This window comes from Eptatretus burgeri, chromosome 6 (assembly GCF_056783735.1).
Source record: "Eptatretus burgeri isolate ZD-2024b chromosome 6, Ebu_testis_v1, whole genome shotgun sequence".
Classification (NCBI taxonomy): Eukaryota; Metazoa; Chordata; class Myxini; order Myxiniformes; family Myxinidae; genus Eptatretus; species Eptatretus burgeri.
Genome location: NC_140966.1, coordinates 30182488 through 30205295, shown reverse-complemented (window position 1 = coordinate 30205295; position 22808 = coordinate 30182488). Strand labels below are relative to the sequence as shown.

Genomic DNA, 22808 nt, shown 5'->3' with positions numbered 1-22808 from the left:
AAGTCGAAACACGTCGAGGTAATGTTTGGCATACCCGAAACTGATTTTCTCCATCAAGGCACATTTTCTTTTTTTCTCCTTGGCTCCGTGAAGGCACGTGACGAAATATCTGAAGTTGTTGTTTTTTAGTCTATCACGAATTTTAAAATATATTCGGACATTTGCTTTTAAGTTTCGACGTCGACGTGACAATATCCTCAAACAGAAAATATTCACAGAGGAGGAACTAAGAAAAAGACATGAGCAAACGGAAGAGGCAATCGGACGTGACGTAACGGCACGTGACAAAATATCAGAAGTTATTGTTGTTTTTTTTTGTTTTTTTTTTTAAACGCTGCCAATACGCCATTATACGGTAGCTGTAAATTAGAAACACGTTCGGTAAGTTCTGTGGTCGTCCGGAAGACGTCAATCAAATACGTCTATATACGTCAATATGCGTTGGAGGTACGTTACACATAGGTTCAAAGCACGTTACTCTTAGGTTCGAAATAAGTTTTGGGTACGCTAAGCATTACCGACGCATTTCGACTTATGAGTAACTTACAAGTAACGTGCCTCGACGTGTGTCAACGATCGCATAACGTGCCTCGACGTGTGTGCAACGATCGTGTAACGTGCCCACAACACGTTACTCATTGGTTATAAATAAGTTTCGGGAACGCTAATCATTACCTCGACGTGTTTCGACTTATGAGTAACTTACAAGTAACGTGTGTTAACGATCGCATAATGTGCCTACAACTTATGGCCAGCGTAGCAGAACGTGTGATATGGCTGGCATATATGCTGGCATGTCGTAAAATTTCAAGCATGCTAAAATTTGAGGACAACCGCAAAGTACAACGATGAAAGCCAGCATACTACGACATGGCAGTGTTTTTCAGCGTGCTCTTAATGTATACAAACTTACCCATAACGTATTCGACGTGTGCCAGCGTTTTAGCCCAATTTTGCATACGTCAGGCATATGTTGGCTAAATCGTCAAGGTGTGACAGGGCCTTTACTCTTGACAGCCAAATGTTGAAGATTCGGTGTCACTTAACAGCAGTCTCCATGGTCATAACGCTGGCCAGTTCGGCACAGGTCTCGGGTCACGCACCTCGGATCGTGATACCAACGTACACCTGGGCCGTACCAGTTGGGGAAATAGACCCCGGCTACAGACTGGGTTTGTCAGAGACCGAGCAAAGTCTGCCAGTCCGTAGCCCGTTTGGTTTTGAATACAAATCGAGCGGATTGTTCCTCAGCACGGCACAGACAAACTCAAGGCGGTAATTTTCGAATAACCCAGCCAGATTTATTAGGGACACATCGGGGAACACGACACAAGCAACGCATTCACGAACGTTATAATTAATCTATAACCCGCTCTTTACTAGAGAGCTGTGGATACGGTTTTCGAGGGGAACCCGAGCGAGATAAACCTTAGGCCTGGACGACATACAGACAAGACACGGAGTACTTGGTGATGCCTCATGGATGAGAGGCAAAGTGTCGAAGGCACGAATGCGGCTCGTGAGAAGCCGATGTCAACGGATTTGAGCGCCCAAGTTCGAGCACGCCGCGTGGCAAGATGGCGTCGTCCTTTTGTCGCACCGCTCACGCACCAGCCTCAGCGCGTTCAGCCCGAGGTCGACGGCACAAGAGCGAAAGATCTATGGTATGTTCCAGCTGGTTTCTCACAAGGTCCAGTATGCGAATCCAGGCCTGGCCTGTACACCAGACTAGGCCAATCCTGGTGTTGGGCTCCGCAGGCGAATCGATGGGATCACAAGACGTGTCGAGCCGTGCAGTGAGTAAGGACAGTCAGAGGCTCCGTGACTGGACTCCGGATGAACCTGTCGATGACCTCCTCATAAAGTCAATCGCCGACTCCCCTCATGCAGTTCCTCTTGCCTTTCGGGGTGGGCCTTTTCAGGAAGCCGATCGCAGACTCACAAAGTCTCACTGTGGACAAAGCAGTTTCTCTGTTGCCTTCTTGGGGCTCGCTCTCCTCACGAAAAACAGATCCCAGACTCACACAGCCGTCCCCAGACTGACAAAGCAGCCAGTTCCTTTCAAGGCGGGCCTTTCTCTCGAAGCCGATCGCAGACTCCACACTAGCAGTTTCTTCCTTGCCTTCCCAGGGCTCGCTCTTCTGGAACGCCTCCGGGATACGTCATTGGTCCATCCCTCCAGTCCGCAGCCGCTCTCCTCCAATGGGCTGCAGACACGTCTCGCCGACCGACTGAGCACTGGACGGGGGCTAGTTAAAAGGGGGGAAGGAAAAAGAAGCAAGGCGCCTCTCGGTACACTACCACTGTACAAACACTGGACAGCCTGCTACACCTCCCGACACACATGTAACGTCCGATTACCAAACAACCTGGCTAAACATGCATTTAAGGGGGAATCTGGGCTAATCCTATATTTAATAACCCACTAAGGGCCCATTTCTGCAACAATACTACAACCATAGCACTCCCTTTTTAATGGCAAACAAAATGGGAAGACCACCAAGAGGCTGTTTGCATATGTGGAAGCAGACAGTAAGCTTACATCGACATGTACAAAACAGCTTTGACATTCCTGTACAGGTTTATGAACAGAGCAGGGGACAAGACTGACATTGAACATATCCTGTGTTATCACAAGCCCAAGCTCATGTTATTTTTGTATGCAGAGTCAAGGCTTGTGGAACACCTAGATAACTGAACAGATCAAGACACAACAGAACAAAAGGAACAGGGGGGGGGGCACAGAAAGAGAAATTATGTATATATGTATGTATATATATATATATATTTTTTTTTAACCCAACAGCAGGGTTCAAGGACAAAATGAAGGGAGAATTGGACAAATAATGGGTGTGGGAGAAATTATGGGTAAGGGAGAATGCATGGGGTTGACAAGATGGATACAGAAGCAAACTCTCAGGAAGGAAAAGCTGGAAATTTGGAAGGAGATGGGCTTTGGGGTGGGGGTTGATGGGGATAGAAAATATCATGGTTTTATATGGGGGATGATCTAAGATGGTGGTGAACAGCTGTCTTGAAGTTATGGAAAGATGAATGAGATTGAAGATAATGTGGAAGTTGGTTCCACAGATTTTGGTGGGGGTTGGGGGGGGAGTTAAGGAAAAAGATGAATGGAGGTGATTTTGGGAGTTTCACCACAAGGGGGTTGATTATGGTCCACATGTGTCCTGCAGATACCTGGGGGGAACAAAGCACGGAAAGAGCAGAGGGTGCAAGACCAGAAAGGGGGTGGTAGAAGACAGACCACCGACCTGTCTGCGATGACAAAGTGATCCGACCGACCTTAGACTCCCAGCCTTATCACAGGAGATTCGCCACAGGATTCAGTGTACTGTAGGGTGTATTTATGGGTGAGAAGAATGGTAGGATGACTGTAGATGAGATGGGATGGATCTGTGCATGAGAGAGAGCAGGTTTCTGCAGAAGAATTCCCAGGCTGACAACATCAGGGGCAGTAGATATGGGAGACCAGTCCTGAAGAGAGAGATGCTTGCAGTCCCTGCCAATCTGCTTGAGTGAACTGCCAGACTCGCTGGCACTGAGGCAGCTTTCTGTGAACAGCCAGAGAGTTGTTGACTCACACAAGCAAATATTCAAATGAGCCAATTGGAGCAGAGCAAGAGCAGGAGACATTTGCAGGGAAATTTATCATCACAAATTCCAAAAGGAAAGATTTGCCATTGGGAGAAATCCAGGTCAGGGAGTTCAGTTTGAGTCAGCCCCATGGCTGGTGAGATAGGTACCAACACTTAGCCAATTTACATGGTGACAATTGAAATATTCACCTCTGAGGAAGAGAGTTGAGTGATTAAAAATTGGTTCATATTGTCTGAGGGAGAGATGTCATTGGAGGACGGTGCAACACACAGACTAACGAGATGTAGCGGAGGGGAAGTCATCGCCAAAAGTACTTCTGGGGGTTGGGAGATCTAAGATCAGTACAAAATACAAGAGCAGTACAAAATTGAGTTGTTGATGTAAAGTTCAACTACGCTGACAGGGCAGAGTTTAGTCCTTTCAAAATTGGAGGAGCCAATAGCCTGGGAGAAACACGAAGGAGTCAGTGACATCTTGTGGGAGGAAGGATTCTGTTAAAATAGATGTCTGGTTTATCAGCAGCAGCCTGGATTGGGAGATGCCAGATTGAAGCGGAGGCCTCGTATGTTTGATGTCCAGGCATTGAGAGGGTGCAGGACATGGGTCGGGGTGGAGGGGGGGGAGGGTGCAGGAGTAGGGGGTTCAGTGGGTGATTGAGAGGGTGGAGTGAGGAGAGATGCAGAAGGGGTTGGGGGGAGGGGTGGGAAATGAAGCTTTGAGGGGAGATGCTGAAAGAGGGGAGATGAAGTGGAGGGATGCTGAAGAGGGGGACGCAGAAGAAGGGGTGTGGTTTTAAGGACATGGGTGGGGGGGGGGGGTTGACATTGTTAAAAGACATGAAGCATATTTGATGGTCATGAGAAAATTTCTGCCTCTGTAAACTGGATTTCTCAAGATTCCCAAATTGGACAAACAGAGATAAAGATCCTGGTTTGGGTGGTAAGAATTTTTGTTGAAAGCACAGAGAAAGATGGTTCTTTAGGTGCGGGATAAGTGTTGGTGGACCAAGTGCTGAGCTGACAGACAGCTTTTGAGCATAATATTTGTGAAGAAGAAGAAGAGATTGTGGTGAAGAAGAATATGTGGGGTACTCCTGATGGAGAAATAAGGAAAGTGATGCATTTTAAAATGCTTTTAAAGAAAGGAAGAAGCATTCATATTCAACGAAGATTCAGTTTGGAGATATTGAAAAAAGTGAGAAATAAAGAATGGAGTAAAGGAAGTCCAGGTAGAACGAAATTCAAGTAGAATGAGATTGTTATGGAGTGAAAAAGTTATTTGTGAAGTGAGGTAGTGAAATTGGATAATGTTGAGGAGGTAGAAAGTACAATATTTGGGGAAAGAAGCAAAATGAGGAACACGGCGACAAAAGGGACACAATTTTCACGGCGGCTATCCGAGGAGTGGGCCTTGAACAGCACGAAAACAAATTTGACAAATACAGCACAACATACGATTTTACATGGAAAATTGGACGAAACCACAAACAGCAACATGGGGACGAAATATGACAAAACACCACAGATCCAATTTGGAAAACTTAGCTTTGATGAAGTGGAAGCAGCAGCTGCAGATTCGACCAACACGTGAAAAAAATCCCCCAACCGGAGGTCAAGCTTCCTGAACCAAACTGGGGTCCGTAAGTGAAGTTGTGGTACAGAGATCAGTATAACATTTTCATGACAAAGTCATGTTTAAAATTATGGCTGAATATCTTCATCCATCCATATATCCAGAGTTATTTGACTAGGATCAATGATTAGGCTCAAGAAAAATCAACTTGTTAGAGGGATATATGCAGGGAAGGGGAAGTATATTGGAAAAAGAAACAAACAAAAAAAAAACACAAAGGGTGATGACAAGGTAGTAGGAGTGGTATGGATGAAGGGGAAATAAAGGTGGTGAAATAATGTGGGGATATACCAGACATTGTGGAATACAATGAAACCCAACTATTTTGCAAATATAATATGCTAGATGGCCTCCAAGAAATCTGGTAGTGCGACATTTATTTTGCAGGAAATCGATGGACCACACGTGGTCACATTTATCGAAAACATCTGAGACCTGCACATGAGGCTTGGTGAAGTCACATGATGAAGGCTTCGTGTTTGTACCAATGTAGCATGAACTTTGCTACCAAGAGGTAGGACAAGTTTGTTCTAATTATTTCCATGATGTGGTACAGAGATCATTGTGACATTTTCCACATAATTACAGAAAATTTTATTTGAGGTTCATTTTTCCTGGCTGCTATTTGTGCTTTCTGCACAACTGTTTAATTAGGGATATTTAACAGGAAGAGTGCAAGGCATTTGTTTTACATCCTTTCAATACAACATGTCATATTCAGTGCCACTGTGGAAACAACAATAAAGAAGAAATAATGTATCCAGCTGTACGTTACGAAGACAAACTTAAAATGGACCCAAAAAAAAAAATTGTTCAGCTTTATTTAAGATTAGAACTTAACTTTTTTTTAAAATGGGAATCACATTTTGGTGATTTACACAATAAGCATTCAAAACTGAAAAGCAGAACAGTGTGACTTGCTGTGCAAAAGGTGTGTGTGGGGTGGAGGAAAGTGGGGCTGGAGGGAGCTCTTCTGGAGCTAAGATATAATTATTTGGCATGGAAGCAAACATCTTAAACAATATGTCATCTCTGGCTCTGGAAACAAAAAATAAAATATTAATCCACAACTTTTCTACATTGCAATCTGAGTCGCAACCAATAACATGAGACCGCTGACGTCATGATTCAGGCCCAACTTGTGAATGTGGGATGATAGGTGGACGGCGGAGATTGGAGACTTGGCGCTGGTGGCCGAGGAAGGAATGATGGTTGTTGATGGGGCTACCACTGAGTCTTGAGTCAATGGCATCCGTTTGTAGTGTTATACCCTGAGTGAAACAACTCGGTCACTTCACCATAAATTAAAACGTGCAACATTAGGCTCAAGTGCCTCATCAAGTTTTATCAATGGATCAGCGCAAGCCTTCTAATTATAGTAATTTGTCTTTCAAAAGCCTGGCAGATTGAATGAAACAAGCACTCCCTTAAAAAGGTTCTGAAATCTCCAAGTCTTGATCAAATAAAATTTTTTAAAGTTTTTCTTACCATGTTATACCACGCTGTCATCATGAGTTTCTGCTCATGCTGTTGTTGTATCTGCAGATGCTCCTTTTCACTCTAGATGACAGAGATAAGCAAGGGGTACCATATATAAATATACCATCAGAGATGGGGAATCCCCTGCCATTGAATGAAAAAGGTCATACATATTCCAGATGAGGGAGGTGAATTGGAAACAAGACACCATTTTGTCATCATCTCGAAAAAGTTCCCCAGGGGTGAGGAACGTAGTAACCAAAAATAATTGAAATCAGATTAGCGGTTTTCCATTTATTACAAAAAAATTTTTTCAAGATGGCCGCCCCAGTCGGCCATCTTGGATCCGGCCACGCCCAAAATCAATAGGGTTCTTCCTTTTCAGGTGGTACATATGTGACCCAAATTTCAAATCGATATGGCAAACAGTTTATGAGTTATCGCACTCACAGCTATAAATGTTGACGCCCGGACGGACGGACAGCCGGACGACCCGGGTGACAACAATATCCCCCTTCCGCCAAGCGGCGGGGGATAAAAAGTATACAGCAGATGATTGAGGGGACATCACAGGATCACTTTCCAATCATGCAACCCAATGATGGACTGATGGTTCTTGTACAGCCCACCTGTAATGCCTCAAGTGCCCTTTCTTTCTCCTGCAGCTGGTTTTGCAATGCATAAAGCTCAGGTGGTGATGTATTCACACGTCGAACATCCATGGTACGGATTACCTGCACACAAAACAGTCACATTACTATCAACCCTTTTTTTCTCTCTCTACAATTTCTGAGACTCATGGAACAGTACATGCAGACTAAGGGCGAGATACCCCCAACCCCCATTCTTTCCCCAATAGGGTGCCAGCCCACTGGGATTATATGTGCTCAATCCTCTAAATACTGTGCATCATGAGAGGAAGGAGCACGTACTTTGGAACAACTCGTACTCGTACTCATGTGTGGTACGACTTGGCCAGTGTCAAAATTGAACTGCCAACCTCTCAGAATCAGAGCTTTGTTTCTATGGTGACAATGATGACCAAGTAAATGTGGAGACAAAAGAAGGTGCTTAAATCTTTTTATTTTATTTTTATCTCGGATCAGACGTGGTAATTGGCCTTCATGAACAGTGAGCGAGCTATCGCCGGCACCCTGGCCAAATTACAAATTTCTGCTCCAACCTTCAGGGGTCACTGCATTTGCAGTACAGTCACAACCCCAGCAAATGATGCTACCCACAGCCATATGCAGCATACAAAAGAAGACTACAAGAAGCCAGCGATGAGGTGCTAAGATTACCTACAACAGTATCAACGTAGAAGTTTAAAGAACCATTTGGCCATCTTGTGATACCAAAAGTAAATGTAGCAGGATCTGGATTACAACCCAGGATCAACTTGGCCGAGTGATTTCAGAGAACCTGATGCTTCCTTACTGATTTAGCTTTCTGCAGATAACGTTTGTACCGGTCCTCCACCATTTTCAATTCCTCATCCTTCTTTGCCAATGCCATTTTTAGCTCCTCCACATGCTGTCCTGCAACAACAAAAAAATTCCCATATGCTCAAGATTAGAGTACAAAATGGACCAATCCATTCTTTGCTTTGTTCAGTAATTTTGAGAGATTTGCCAAGCATATACAGTATACTCAACATTTAACATCGTATTCTCAACCATCAAGTTTTGTTGTGGTGAAAATGTGATCGAGGGGGAATTTGTTTTTTTTTTTTAACAGGTTGAAGAGATGCAACTGGGGGCCATTTATGAGTACAAATCTATCAAATCAGTATCTGTACATTTAATTATTTTGCTCATTGATGGAACTAACTTTCTCATATCTATACATTAGCACAGCCGGTCCCAAAAGCCAGAAAATCATACTATATAGTGTTATGGGTTGGGGTCGGTGGTGGTCGCGAGGGGAGTTCTCTGACCCCTTCCCGGCTGCCGGTACTGAAGCCGACGAACCGTGGATAACTCCGCGGCACAACGGTGTGCTTCGCAACCAGACGCTGTCTAAGATGCTAAATTTAGGTAGGGCCCAGCATCCAAATCCTGTTTTACGTTCCTGGCAAACTAATCACTTCAGATAAGGACTGTGCTTACCAACGCTCCACTGCTATTAATCAAAACCGCCGAGCGATACCGCAAGTGGAATGCTTGCTAATCGCTGACCCGAGCAAAACAGCAGGGTTGAACTCCATGCCACTTTTCCCATACTGTGTCTAATTAATGGAAAAAGGACAATCAGGTAGTTTGAAAAACGGTTAAAAAGTTTAGCAAAAAGGTACATGTACAGTATACAAGGCAAACAGTGTCACAAAAGAAAGCTCTTACCCCCAGCACAGAAGCCCAGTATTAGTCAGTCACTTAGTCACAGATTCTACACACACAGGTGCCTCAGTCATTCCAGGGAAACAAGGTAAAGAAGAGGTAGAGAGAGAAAGAGAGAGATTAGTTTGAGGCGCAGGGTTGGCCTCTTGCTCACCCGACGCAAGCCAGCAGGCTTACATTGGTCCCAATGAAAGCAAAGGGAGGGGGGGGAAAGAAAAGGAGGGTCGAGGATGTAGTGCGCAGTGCAGGAAGAGGTGCAAATGGCGAATGAGTGTAGTAATTTAGAGGAAAGCATGATGCAGGACAGTAACCCAGTCCTCAAAAGGATGAGGTCTTATTGAATGCTCTGTGCATTCAAAGTGGACAAATTAGATGTAGGGAAAGCTAGATTTAGATAGTGTAAATCAGTTTGTTGTGGCTGGCACGTCCAGAGAACCTCCACTGCTCGGTCCACTTGTCAGCCCTCTGCTGCACCGCGTTCACCAGCTCGTTGGTACTCACAGGTTCATCATTTGCTCATGAAATCCCCAGATGTGCCAGGCTTTCAGCCCTCACATCTCCCTGCTTATATGGCCCCATGGGAGAGGCATGGTTTGGGGACTGAACAGCTCCCAGCTGCACTCTCGAACGCTGATTTAGCCTCTTGGATGGCTGTCGCCTCATTAGTCCATCCTGTATCCAGGTGACGCTCATTGAGTGAGTCTGGTTTCTGCAGCACCACCAACGACCAAGGTGGGGCATCGATAGCCGAGGCTGTTGTTGTAGGTTTGCCTATCTACCGCTATACGGGTCCGCGCTGCTTTATGATGCTGCACCATTGGATTTGTAATGTTGAGTGTAATGTTAGGTGTTGCAAAACATGTGTGGATGTACTGCAGAGGTGTGGAGAGAGAGATTGAAAGAGAGACAGTCAGAGAATTTAAGTGGAGAAGAATCATAAAAGGGGTTTGAATGTACTACACAAACACAACGCATTTCCCTTAACACTAATATGAGGGGAGAGGTAATTTAGCAAGGCAAAATACTGCTGATATAACTACACTTGGACTCCCTTATGTATTGGTACAGTATATGCCTTCCCAGGGTCTCAGAAAACCATCACAATATAATTTGAGAAGTGTTTTGTTCCCTTGTTTGACATACATACATTGCGATACCACTCGACAGATCAAGTGGAAAATTGATGGTTGTGTACTCAGGGTGTGCCCAGGAAGGTTGCATTCAAGGTGGAGAGGGCGGGTAAGCAAATTATGAATTGTAAAAGTACCAAATAGGACCACTCCCAGTGTGAGGGGGTATTACGAATCATAATAAAATACTCACTCTCTACATGCAAACCAGAGAAGGAAGTGGGGTAATTATCAAACGATAATATTGTGATGGGTTTGGAAATGTACCCCAGGGGAGACCATAAATGTACACATAGGAGACCCAAGAAAAAGTTATTTCATTAGTTTGTATAGCAGGTAGACCTTTGCCCCTTGTCTAAGGGTTTGGAGGGGGGCATGTGTTGAGGTTAGTGTATTCCCTGTGTGACGTTTTCCCTCCCCACCCCACCCCCCGCTACTTTTAATACACCCCATTGGTCCATTCCAAACCCTCTGCTACTTTCAATTCAACAACCCCTCTTTCACCCTTCACCCCATCAATCTTACCTTCAACCCCGCAACCGGTCTATCGTCCCTCGGTCCGTCTGCATCCCTCTCTGTCACCACTCCATCCAACCGCAGAACAACCTCCATATTTTATTTTGCACATTTGGTCCGTTTGTGTTCATTAATCCTTCGGGCCGATCCGATAACCTTCACCACATCAGTCTTTGTTCCTTCTTGCATTTTACACATTTGTAGCACAAAGCACAACACTTCACAACGTTTTGTAGTGAAACACAATGCTTCTCACATGCATATTTGTGGCCTGCGGGATGACGCTTCTTTCATGTGAACAGTACATACAGTACAAAGAACGTTTTGCCTGCACAGGGAGAGGCTAGGGGCGCTTTCTGCAGCATTTGCGCGTGAGGGGCAGGGAGATGGCTGCGTTAAAAGCTCCCTCAGGGATGGTGGGATTTTTCACAAGCTGCATCACGGACCTGCCCCCATCTGATGCGCACCAATTGGGGAGAGGCTCGCATGAGACGGGACTCGAAAAGCCATGTCTGGTGAGCAGCGAAGAACCCAGAGTGTGGATGGGACAGAAGTCACCCAAAAGCATGTCCAGAGAGCAGTATAAAAAGTCCAGAATGTGGCCTGGTTCATGGTGGAGCTGCTTGTCCCATGTGTGCAGCAGAAATATAGCTGCTTGCCATTGGCATATCAGGGACATCGGAGAGGATTTGCCTACTTGTGCTGGATGCCTCAAATGCAGCTGCATGTTCCATCACACCACATTGCCGCTTCTCACCCTCCCTTTGGGTTGTGTGCAGCGAGGGAAGGAATTGACCCCACGCTCTGTCTTTTCTTTCTTCTTCCCAGATTGAATGATGACCATATGTCTTTTGTCCAAGTAAATCTGTCTAAGGGGAATACATGTTGGGGTTAAGTCTGCTCCTGTGTGCCGTGTGTGTGTGTGTGTGTGTGTGTGTGTGTGTGTGTGTGTGTGTGTGTGTGTGTGTGTGTGTGTGTGTGTGTGTGTGTGTGTGTGTGTGTGTGTGTGTGTGTGTGTGTGTGTGTGTGTGTGTAAACAAACAGTTGTTGGTTGTTCTTTCAAATGTCTCGGTTGTCTTTTCCTTCATTGGTCCGACACAGTGTCCAAAGAAAGTTAGACAGGAAGTTGTACCGCACGTGATTTTCTCGTTAGCCAGTGTATTTCACTCTATCGCTTGGTACTAATCAGAGTGTGCGCTGAGGGCACAAAACCCGGTTAATTTAGTCAGCTCCTCAGGTAAAGGGAGTTCCACGGATAACCATGTTAGAGTTGGCAAAGTCAATTGATGTTTGTGGTTGCTTAGCAATCCACCGGACCGTGAATTTTTCCATGGCACGTCGGCCTACAGGACCGGGCAGGCGTTCGGAAGGAACTCGAAGGTTTCCCCTCGTGGCGAGCCTCAAACCCCGACTCCATCACAGTATCAGACCGTTTGTGTTCATTTTAATTCCATGCACTCTTGAATCACGAGACAGGAGGAGTTGAAAACTGATGGTTGTACTCGGAGTTTACTCAGCGAGATGTTAGGTTTTTTTTGTTGTTGAAAAAACAACAATAGTCCCAGAAGCTCAGGTTGTGGGGAGGAAGCAAATTCTCGATGTGAATGTGTATTGTATTGCATCACCTGCTGGAACTCGGTGTTCCAAGTTATATTAAAATACACCATAAACATCATAAACATCATAAATGGGGGGGGAAAGTCAACCATTCCGTAAGGACGGGTTCTTTGCTATTAAAGAAAATAAAGAAAGAGTTTGTTCAACAAAATGGACAGCTTCTCAATTCTAACGATTAGGTCAAGTTTTGAAAAGCCCCTCCACTCCACAGCAATATGGATTCTTCTTCCTCTTCCTCTTCTTGCATACGGCAACTTGGCTGCCGGGTAGCTATCGTTTTGTTGGGGTGTGACTCTGCCGCTGATGCTATGCCCCTACAATAGTGCACTGGTGCTCATTTCGCTGACCTCAGAAGGATGACGGGCCGAGTCAACCCCACCTGGTATTAATTCAGCAGCCAACGGGGCTCAAACTCAGGATCCGAAGATCCCAAGCCAGCCACCCTAACCACAAAGCAAACACCAGGCTTCGTAATATGGATCAGTCCATTCTACAACAAGAGCGCACGTGAGCACAATATACGCCCGAACAAGAATGTATATACAGAATTGTGCTAAAACATGGAAAACAGCATCCTGGTTGCCATGGCAACCACTTTAGATGACGAACTTATGTCGCGACACACCGTCTCCACAGTCTGTACCTATGTACCAAATATGAAATGTGAAAGTTGAAAACTTTGGGAGTTAGAGTGCGGACAGGAACGGACGGACGGTATATATATATATATATATATATATATATATATATATATATATATATATATATATATATATATATATATATATATATATATATATATATATATATATATATATATATATATATATATATATATATATATATATATATATATACATATACATATATACATATACATATATATATATATATATATCAGGCGCATAAAATGGCCAGTATACACGGTGCCCTCAAGGCGACTTCGGGTGGGCCCCAAAAATACTGCCTCTGCAAAAACTGCACCATCCAGTAAAATAAAAAATTTGGGGGTAAAATTGGTCACCACCACCAGGGCCCTTTTCTATTTGAAACTATGATCCCCACCAAAATGACCATACCATTACCATCGATTGCCCATGGACATGTACAGATATGTTTGGTGTCCTCACTATTGTCAGTGGGTATTGTTGAGTCCAACTCATCGATGTGCAGCCGCTTCCGCTGCAGTTCCGTGTGTTCTTGAGCCAGACTCTGCCTGCACATGCAGAAAGACCCCCAAAACAACACAGCATGTGATAAATACAAGCCACACTTCACCAATACAGTTATAGTTAGGCTGTAAAGCCAAACAAAGCACATTGCTCGAATCAGCATAGCTGTTTATGATTGCCTCGTTCCTGAAAGAATGCGTTTTTATTTATTCACATGATGTCATGTACGTCTAAACTCTAAATTACATCTCAAGGAAAAAAAAAAAAGCAGTGTAGTTTGGGGTATATACAATGATTAATGAACCACCTGAATGTTTTTGGAAAATAATATGGAAGGAGGTAAATTGAGAAAAAAAAAAAATTCAGCAGGAAGGATGAATGGTGGGTGGGGGGGGGGAGGATTATGAATTTGTTATGAAGGTGGGATGAAAGCAGGTTGGGGAGGGTTAGTAAGAGGGGGAGGGTGGAGGAGAGATGTATGGAGCCTTCGAGGTTGGTTCAAAAATTCCATAACTACACAATGGTCCCTGAAAAGGACACTTCAACCCATTAACAGTAAAACTATTAATCCTGTCTTCAAAATACCACTTGACACCTTTGTGCTGAATACTTCTCTTCTATTCCTGCACCATTTACCATTTTACAAGTTAATCCTATCTTTGTGGCCTAATTCCTGCAAGTTTCCAACTACCATGCAATGCTGTCCGGTTTGCACGCATGCCACGCCATAGACTTACATATGTTCCTGCAGCTTTTGCTTCAATAATGTGCTCTGCAATGTCACACAAAGTCAAGTCAGTCATTTATTGGTATATTAAAGGCAGATGATTACTTGGTGCATTATTGAACACTACATTCACTAATAAAAGACACCATGTGCGGCCATTATCTCATGCAACTTCACTTTCCTATTTTATGACTCATTCAAAGTAAACCTCAATCTGTTTGGAATAACAACAGCACCACATAGAAGGTTCCATTGTCATGCATTACCTCTTCTGCCTGGCTTTGTTTTTGTTGGAGTGCCCGCAGCTCTGCCTGCAACTCCTGCAGCTTGATGGTCAACAACCTGGACCACCCAATAAACGAGAAATGTCACTCACTCCAATACCTATACCATTTGCTACAAGAATAAGACTAAAGTGGACTTATCAGGCACTTTATCAACCTCGGTGCAAGCATTCTCTTTTACTTATTACAAGCAAAAGTACTCAGCGTTGCCAAGAAACGGCGGGTCCCTCCTCCCACAAAGGTACCCGACATTACCGAGGATCTAACATACATCGATTGGACTATCACAATTAAGCACATATTTAGAAACAAACATTTTATTCATGAAACTGCAAAATATTGAACAAGAAAATCAACAAAATTGAACATATTATTGTAATGCTTTGGGGTAGATAATATTGAATGTTTTTCCATCAAGGGCCAAAGCATGTATACGGATCAAAATGACTCGTTTAAAAATTTTTGCAGGGTGTATATATGGACAAGTTAGCTATGGTGGTTACCCTTTTTTTCAACAAAATTCTTTCAGCCTTGAAAGTTTTGTCGTTACATGAGCAGTGATGTTACCTTTAAATCGATGTAGAGATTGTGTTTGTACTATTTTCGTTTTTTTTGAATAATTAGCAATTCGTGCATTTGAGAGGTCATGCAACTCCTTTGCCAATCGTACCGATCATTGTAATGTCCTGATTAAGTTTTTTCACATCTGATACCATATTTGATGATCGGAGCTCACTGTCTTACCAATATAGGTATCAGCGTTGAAATCCGAAAAAAAAAATTGGGCTTTTTATAAACCATTGTATAAATGGATCTACCCTCAGAAATGGCGACGGGTGGTTGCTCGTGCATTTGTAGGTTATGTATTGTGAGAAAATAACTGTTTAAAAACCCCTAATGCATGTTAAAAAAAAAACAACATGTGATCCTATAAAGTTTTAGCGCGATTTAACCTCGGGAGCTCAGAGGAGTAGGGAGAATCTCATCATATAAAATGCAGAGGAGCTGGGGGGTGAACAAGAAAAAGACGTGCAGAGAATGATACTTGCAAAATCCACTCCCTTTTCCAAAGGTTGCCATGGATAGTGGATACATCAAGTTGTCCATTTAATCAAGATTAAAATTGGCCATCTTAATCAAAGCCAAGGTCAATCGGATGTAAATCGACGATTTTTCAGTTGAAAATTGATGATTTTAGAGGTTTGACCTTGAGGTGACCTTTGACCTTTTGATGTCAAAAATAGTTGGTTTCTCAATTTATTAATGCACAATGCAAATCCTCTTCAAATTTCAAGTCAATCAGATGAAAAAAATTACGATTTTACAAATTTGACCTTTGACCTTAAGATCAATGGGCTTCTCAGTTGAGACTACCTCCACAACTTGGTAAAGTTTCATGAAAATCTGTTTAAAATTGTGACCTGTAGGTGATTGACAGAAAGACAAACAGACAGAATAACAAAATCAACTGGCAATATACTTGAAAAATCTTTGATTTCACAAGTAATAATAATATTAATAATAATAATAATAATAATCACATCACTGCAACCTCCTAATTTGAAAGCTATAGCACCTATAGAAGCAATGTATACAGCGATTCATAGGTATGACTATCAGGCATTTGATGATATGAGTGAGGAAAGGTATTATATGATATGAGCACGCCACCATCTTGATCAGGCTTTTTTGCTTTTTGATGATGAGCACCCTCTAAATTATCTTCAAAAGGGGTGTTGAAAATTACCCAAATACTCAGTTTTCATTGATGCACTCCTTGGAGTTCCCTTAGTATGCGTGCAAAGTTTGGTGCGGATAGGTTTCATGGTTTTAGAGTTATGGAGGAGACAATGACACACACACACAATTATTAATTTAACACAACATTGAAAGCAACAAATGTTTATAAACATGTCTAATTAAAATAAACAACAGATTATTTACCGACAAGTTGCCTGAATATCAATACAGGATATAATAACTACAACGGCACCCAGTAGAGCGCATACCTCCACCAGGCTGAACAGTTTTCATTTTGTATCCCATTGATAGGCCGTATCTGCATCCGGACATGAACAAAAATCTAATCGGCTGGTTCTTGTCACCTACTCAACTCATCCACCAAGTTTTGTCATAATCCGTCCACAGGTTTTTGAAATGTCATGCTAGATATCGTTTTTGGCTCATTCTCTCAATGGTGAAGAATCACTTTAAAAAATTCTCCATTCCAGACCTTCATCAAAATCATCCTTTTCACACATCCAACCTGTCCACCAAATTTCGTCTGAATTGGTTCACAACATTTTGAGATATCCTGCTCACAGACAGACAAGCACATAAACAAACCAGGCTTAACAGTTTACGTTTTGAATTCCACTGAAAGGCTGGGTCTGCATCAGGACCTTAACCAATATCTAATCAGCTTGTTCTCGACACCTACCCAACTCGTCCACCAAGTTTCGGCAGAATCCATCCATAACTTTTTTGAGATATGCTGCTCACAGACAGACAGACAGACAGAGAGGTGAAAACATAACCTCCGTCCACCTTTGGTGGCGGTGGTAAATGTTAACCCAAAGAAGGTGGACTTTATGCCTCTGACAATACCTATTGTCATGTTCCAAGTCATCCTGCTTCATTTGCAGAGCACGGTTTTCCTCAATCAGCCCAAATTCCCTGCAATGACAAACAGCAAAGCCCTACAGTGACATGTTATAGATCAAATGATGGATTACATTTTCAGCGATCGAGGAAATCTAACAATTCAGAGTTTGGGTCAGCACCAGTCTTGGACAAACATAATGCAAAGTTGAATAATCAGGGTCACACAAATGTGGTAGTTGCATGTTCACCGGCACAAAGCTGTTTGTATGGACGGGAACAACCACAAATGTGCAAGATCAACTGCACACCGCAAATCACCCAGTTTCAGTCATACCGGGTCAGCAAAGTACAAATGAACTTATTGTAAACTACTTGGAATAGTCATTAACATTTGAAAATTGGTGTTTTAAAGGTTCATGGTTGAGCTTGTCCATTTATCGTTTGCATGAAAGTATATTCGTGTAATTAACGCAGAAGTACAATATTAACCATAATTGCTGCAAACACAAACACAGACAAATACAACAATCACATTAGACAATAGGCAATGGGCAATACATGGTATAATAAGCATTTGAACTTCAGTTTCCAGCATCGCAATCCACAGGTTCAGATCGAAATACTTAATTGACCAGGGAGTTTAATTAAACCTTAAAATAATATATTAAGTTTTCCTTCAGCTGAAGATTCAGGAAAACTTCAAAAAAAATACAAAACAAAGCTCTCAGGATAGTAACAAGTTAAACGAGATATACAAGCGTAGCCCACTTACATGATGAAACAAAAGTACGTTAATATGAAAGGCACTCAATTCATCACCTCTGCAGCTCAACATCTCTCGAACCCATATCACTCTGACCACCCAACCTCCACCCCGACGACGTACAACTGTTCACCATTACTCTCGTGTCCTTGATATTATACTGTACCTCCTCCCACCTCCATGCATCATCACAGCCCAGAGAACATCACTCAAACAATATCCTCAACCACCCTCCCACCAAAATTCACGATTCTGAAACAACACTTTGTCGTTTAAATGAGAGTCAATCTGGTTAGACTCTGGTGTGGACATCACCCCTCCCTTATGCAATAACAACATACGCTCCAATCCACACTAAACACAACATGTCCCCTCTGTCTATCCACCGCATAAACCACCACACACATTATGACTAGCGAGCTTTCCTTCCTGGTCCACCAAAGACGCCTCTTCAACACAAGATCTCTGGAAGTGTCCGGCGGACGCTGTGGGATACTTGAGTTTTGCCGGTCTGTTTACTTGACGAAAGACCGAGACTACGACAACTCCTCAGTTGTAGCCCAGCGCACACAACACGTGATCAAAATCTTTCTGGCCTATTCTTAGAGGGTGTGCATTGTGCATACGGCACAACATAAAAGGATAAATAAATAAAGTTTGCAAACTTGCTTGTCGACAAAATCTTTCAACTGCATTCAAAAACTAAGAAGAGCATCTCATTTATTGCAACTCAGTTTGGAAATGAAAAGTGTCAAGTTAGTCAAAATATGTGCTTCCCCGAAAGGGTTCACGAGCCTTACAAAGAAAGTACAATGGAACCAAAAATAAAATAAAAAAAAGATTGGAAAGCACATATCATTTACTCTCAAAGAGAATCTGTGGCAGCAACAGCAGTCTCATATGAAACCCTTCATGTTCAAGTTCAAGTGCCCTTCCCTCGAGGGGGAAAAAAATTTCAAACACACTCAGGCATTGTACCTCGGATGAAAAGGTTCCATGTCCGAAGGGATGACATCGATAATAAACATGATACGAACAAGCTGGAAGCTCAACTTACCTGACTTTTCCAGGAATGATCTCTTTCGCAAGGTTGTTCGATTCGCTTTCCAATTCTGGAAGTGCAGGTTGTGGGTAAATGGACAAAATCCAGACCGGGAAAGCTTGCATCAAAACTAGCTTGAAGTGCAAAGTATTGCACAACGATAAGGTGAAAATAAAACGAGTGCTGTGACAAGATAGGTGCAGAATGTCTAACTTTTCATACTCCAAGCATATGGTCCCCGACAAACAGATTGGCAAAGTAAAAGACTTTCAAAAAAAAAAAAAAAGTGCAATCTATAAAGTACATACTTGTAGGGATGGAGGGTAAATTGAGAAAATTGACAGAAATAAGAGGGAGAGTACAGGAGAGAAGAGGTTAGGGAGTGTACGAGTGAGTGTTCAAAAATTTATTGGCCTGACATGCAGTTCATGGATGTGCATGCATGTCGATCGAAGAACTTCATGAACTACCTTGTAGAAGGAGTGGGCAGGGAAATGGCATTTGTGGCATGTTGGAAGGGAAGGCTAAAACGATATCTTACGTACATAATAAATAGGCCTTAAAGGAAGAAATAAAGTTGAAGGGGAACCCAAAGGCAAAATTAATTTTCTGAAAACCATTGAGAATCATTAAAATCAAGGTCTAATTTGAAGGGAAAAAAGAAAACTGAGTTTTTTTTTTTTTTTTTGGCCAATCACAAAGTGTCCACAAAAGCCTGAAAGTGTCGATTTTCAATTTCACCAGTGACATCACAATGTGAACCCACCATGATCATAATGGCGGTTGACATCGAGAAACGGTGCATGTCAAAGCTCGGATTCAGATACCGATTCAACCGTCATGAGCAACTCTAAAGGTTCTCTGTATATTGAAGGTGATAAGTGGGATTTTGAAGAAACTATTGGAGACAAACTGTTAGTGATGGAAATGCTTTCGGGGGAATTGTGGAGCTCAATCGTTTTGAGCCTTGTGCGAATGATTCAGAGGGAGAAGGCACAAGTCTTCGTGAAGATTAAAATGCTGGTCACATGATCACTGCAGCTCAGTATTGTTGGATTTTCCATTCAATTGACGGTTTATAAGGGAGGGATTTTGTATTAATTGATAAATCGGTTAATCTATTACTCGAGTAGAAATATCCATCATCGCGGACAAAATGGGCGACGAATGCTTTGTCCCACCGTCGCAGGCTGCCCAGATGTCTTGTACGTTACAAGATCGTCCCGTTTCATACTTTTCCCAGATGCCATTTGTATCTGTGCCGTGCCCCACCGTCATGTCCTTGAGGTGGTGTCGATGCCCCTCCCCAGTGGATGGGGGATTGTGGAGGGAGAGGAAGAGGGGGTGTGGGGTGGTGGTGGGTATTGTGAGGGTGATTGATGGTGGATTGTGGAAGGGGGGGGAGGAGGGTACCCTGAAAGTTGTAGCATCCCAAGTCAAATCATCTTGGAGTTATAGATGAGCCATACTGTACATATGTTCTCTCAACCATAAATAGACGGTGATTCATTTGACTTGTCAAAATTTGTGTTGATAATAGATAATTAGTTTCAGGTACTCTTGTAGTAACTGCCGGGCAATGGCAACAGGTGTTTGATTCACCGTTCAAACAGTCCATTAACATGTTCTGGTAGCTGGGTAGGGATGGTGTTACAGTTTCACGTGACGGCTGTTTCTTCCACTTAATCATGGGGGTGGTTAATCATGCTTAAATCAATAACATCCTCTCTCAATTGTGGCGGATAACCACAAAATCGAGCGATCTCTGTCGTTTCATAACAGTGCTCTGTAAAATGCTCCGAGCACGAAAACAAACATTTTGTAGGCCTAATCCACACTCGGCTATTTCGAACAAACCTTATCTAATTCCTGGCAAACGTCGGCTCTTTTGGTCATCGGTATAGCACGAAACCATCTCGGTTGGTATTACTTACTGCAACCACAAAGGGCACATCGACTCGGCATATTTGTGGAAATCAAAAATTATTTGCCGTTTGAGTTAAATCGTGATGTAACCTATACACAGTGCAGATCTGGTGGCCCACTTACTGGTGTGATATCAAGACTAATCTGAAGAACAAGATTTTGATTCTTTTTTTTTTTTAATCACAAATTTACCAACTTTTAAATTCAGAAATCAGAAAAAGACAACATATCTATTTTGTCGGATATCTTGGGATAGATTAGCATCGAGGTGGTCTGAGTGTTCGGATTCCCTTTAAGTACTGAGAGAAAGATTTGACATAGACCATCACCCATAAGGGACCAGTGTGCAAGGTCAATTTAGTTTATAGAAGCTTAAATCAACAAACTGTTTTTGACTTTTTTTCTTCCTTTTTTTTTTTTGCATTCATCCTCATCAGCAAGACAAGTCGTTGAAGCAGGCCAAATCAAAAGTCCACTTTAAAGATGCAAATTGTGATTAAATCATCAAAAACATTTGTTGAAATCCAGGGATGAAATGAGGGAGAGGAAAAACGAAATCAAAAGCAAGCAAAGACAATAAATGAGTAAAAGGAAAGATTAACTCTCCTCTGTGTACCATCAGTGGCTATGAGCCACTATTATTGAAGAATGAATTAAACTGGAAAAACCTCAACCAAAAAAATAGCCACCAATCCAGGGAGAGATATCCACTTGATAGGCAAACAGTTTGATGAAGAGATTCTGCAACTATAATCAGCTCGATTATGTGCTCATGACAATTATAAGTTGTGGCTCAGCGGAGGAAAAAAAGAAAGAAAGGAAAACAAAGGTCTTCCAAATTGGTCAGGTATAACAAAAGACCAAACCCTCAACTTCAAATAAAATGAAGTTCAATATGCATTGCATTTACAAGTCATCAAAACCCACATCAACACAGTGTACAGCAGGTATTCCAATCCACGATACCTGCAGACTGGAGCTGGGTGCAGCGGAGCTCTTCGTTGGCTTCCTTGAGGTTCGCTCGCTCTACCAGCAATCTCTACATGCAGAGAAATAGAGCAATAACAGTGGATGCATTGCCTTGTCATCCTATCACAAGGAAATTGTTTTAACAGCTTTCAAAAAATTATTATACTGAACACGACGCAAACAACATGCGAAGAGTCATAGCAGGCAAAAAGAGGAGCAGATTGTCGATGGGTGTAGAAGAGCTCAGGGATGAATGGGATAGACCATGAGCAAGCAGTGGGCTATAGTCTTGAAGACTGTGGAAGAGAAGCATACAAGACTCAGGAAGACAGTCAAAACCATGAAAGCACGTCGCATTACCTCTCTCTCTTTCTGTAGTGCATCGTGTTTCTCTTGCAGGGTTGAAATACGACTGGCCAGCTGCTCATTATATGACCCAGAAACTTGTAGTCGTTCCTCTAGTTCGATCACCTTGAAAAGCAAGAGAGAAGATAAACGCACAATATTTAGAGGAGACATTACATTTGTATCTTATAAGTTTGCCTGATAGTCAATCTCAAACTATGGTCATTTTTATAGACCCAAAGAAACAGAAGAAACACAAAAGGTGCAAAAAAGATAGTGGGCCAGACGTACACAGGGGAGTATTAGTACCTGATTGCGTACGACCTCAAGCTGGCTCCGAGCACTTTGCGCGAGCTGCAGTTCCGTAGACAAAGCAGCAGCGCGATCCTGTGCTTGTGCATTTCTCTCCTCCAGCAGCTTCACCTGACGCCGCAGCTCCCCCAACTCAGCAAGGCGTTGACGATACCCATCCACTGTAGCCTCGAGCTGTGGCAAGCGTTGGACTTCCGCTCTGTGCGGAGAGAAACGTCAATTGTTCAGTCAAAATTACAATTTTTAAATCAACTGATTTGGAGAGCAAAATAAAAGTTTGAGCATTGCTGTTACCGTTGCTCAAAGCAGTGACCACAACACCAATGGCTCTTCTTT

At 42.8% G+C, this 22808-nt stretch overlaps 2 protein-coding genes across 2 annotated transcripts in view; one reads left to right on the top strand and one right to left on the bottom strand.

Moving 5' to 3' along the window:
• The window catches only part of IFT25 (intraflagellar transport 25), a 33216-nt gene extending 27344 nt beyond the window's left edge, over positions 1-5872 (top strand). The window contains exon 7 of the mRNA XM_085884440.1: positions 5638-5872. The gene's annotated coding sequence lies outside the window, so the exon portion shown is untranslated. The remainder of the gene's footprint in view (positions 1-5637) is intronic.
• Positions 5873-6054: 182 nt separating this feature from the next.
• Positions 6055-22808, bottom strand: part of LOC147024479 (protein Hook homolog 3-like) — a 79563-nt gene continuing 62809 nt past the window's right edge. The window contains exons 11-22 of the mRNA XM_085884438.1: positions 22470-22671; positions 22176-22286; positions 21813-21885; positions 18936-18990; positions 17119-17187; positions 14494-14569; positions 14238-14272; positions 13459-13544; positions 8167-8267; positions 7359-7463; positions 6739-6810; positions 6055-6521 (exon numbers count right to left, since the gene is read on the bottom strand). Of these exons, the coding sequence (XP_085740564.1) occupies positions 6372-6521; positions 6739-6810; positions 7359-7463; positions 8167-8267; positions 13459-13544; positions 14238-14272; positions 14494-14569; positions 17119-17187; positions 18936-18990; positions 21813-21885; positions 22176-22286; positions 22470-22671 (1135 nt within the window). The 3' untranslated portion in view covers positions 6055-6371. The remainder of the gene's footprint in view (positions 6522-6738; positions 6811-7358; positions 7464-8166; positions 8268-13458; positions 13545-14237; positions 14273-14493; positions 14570-17118; positions 17188-18935; positions 18991-21812; positions 21886-22175; positions 22287-22469; positions 22672-22808) is intronic.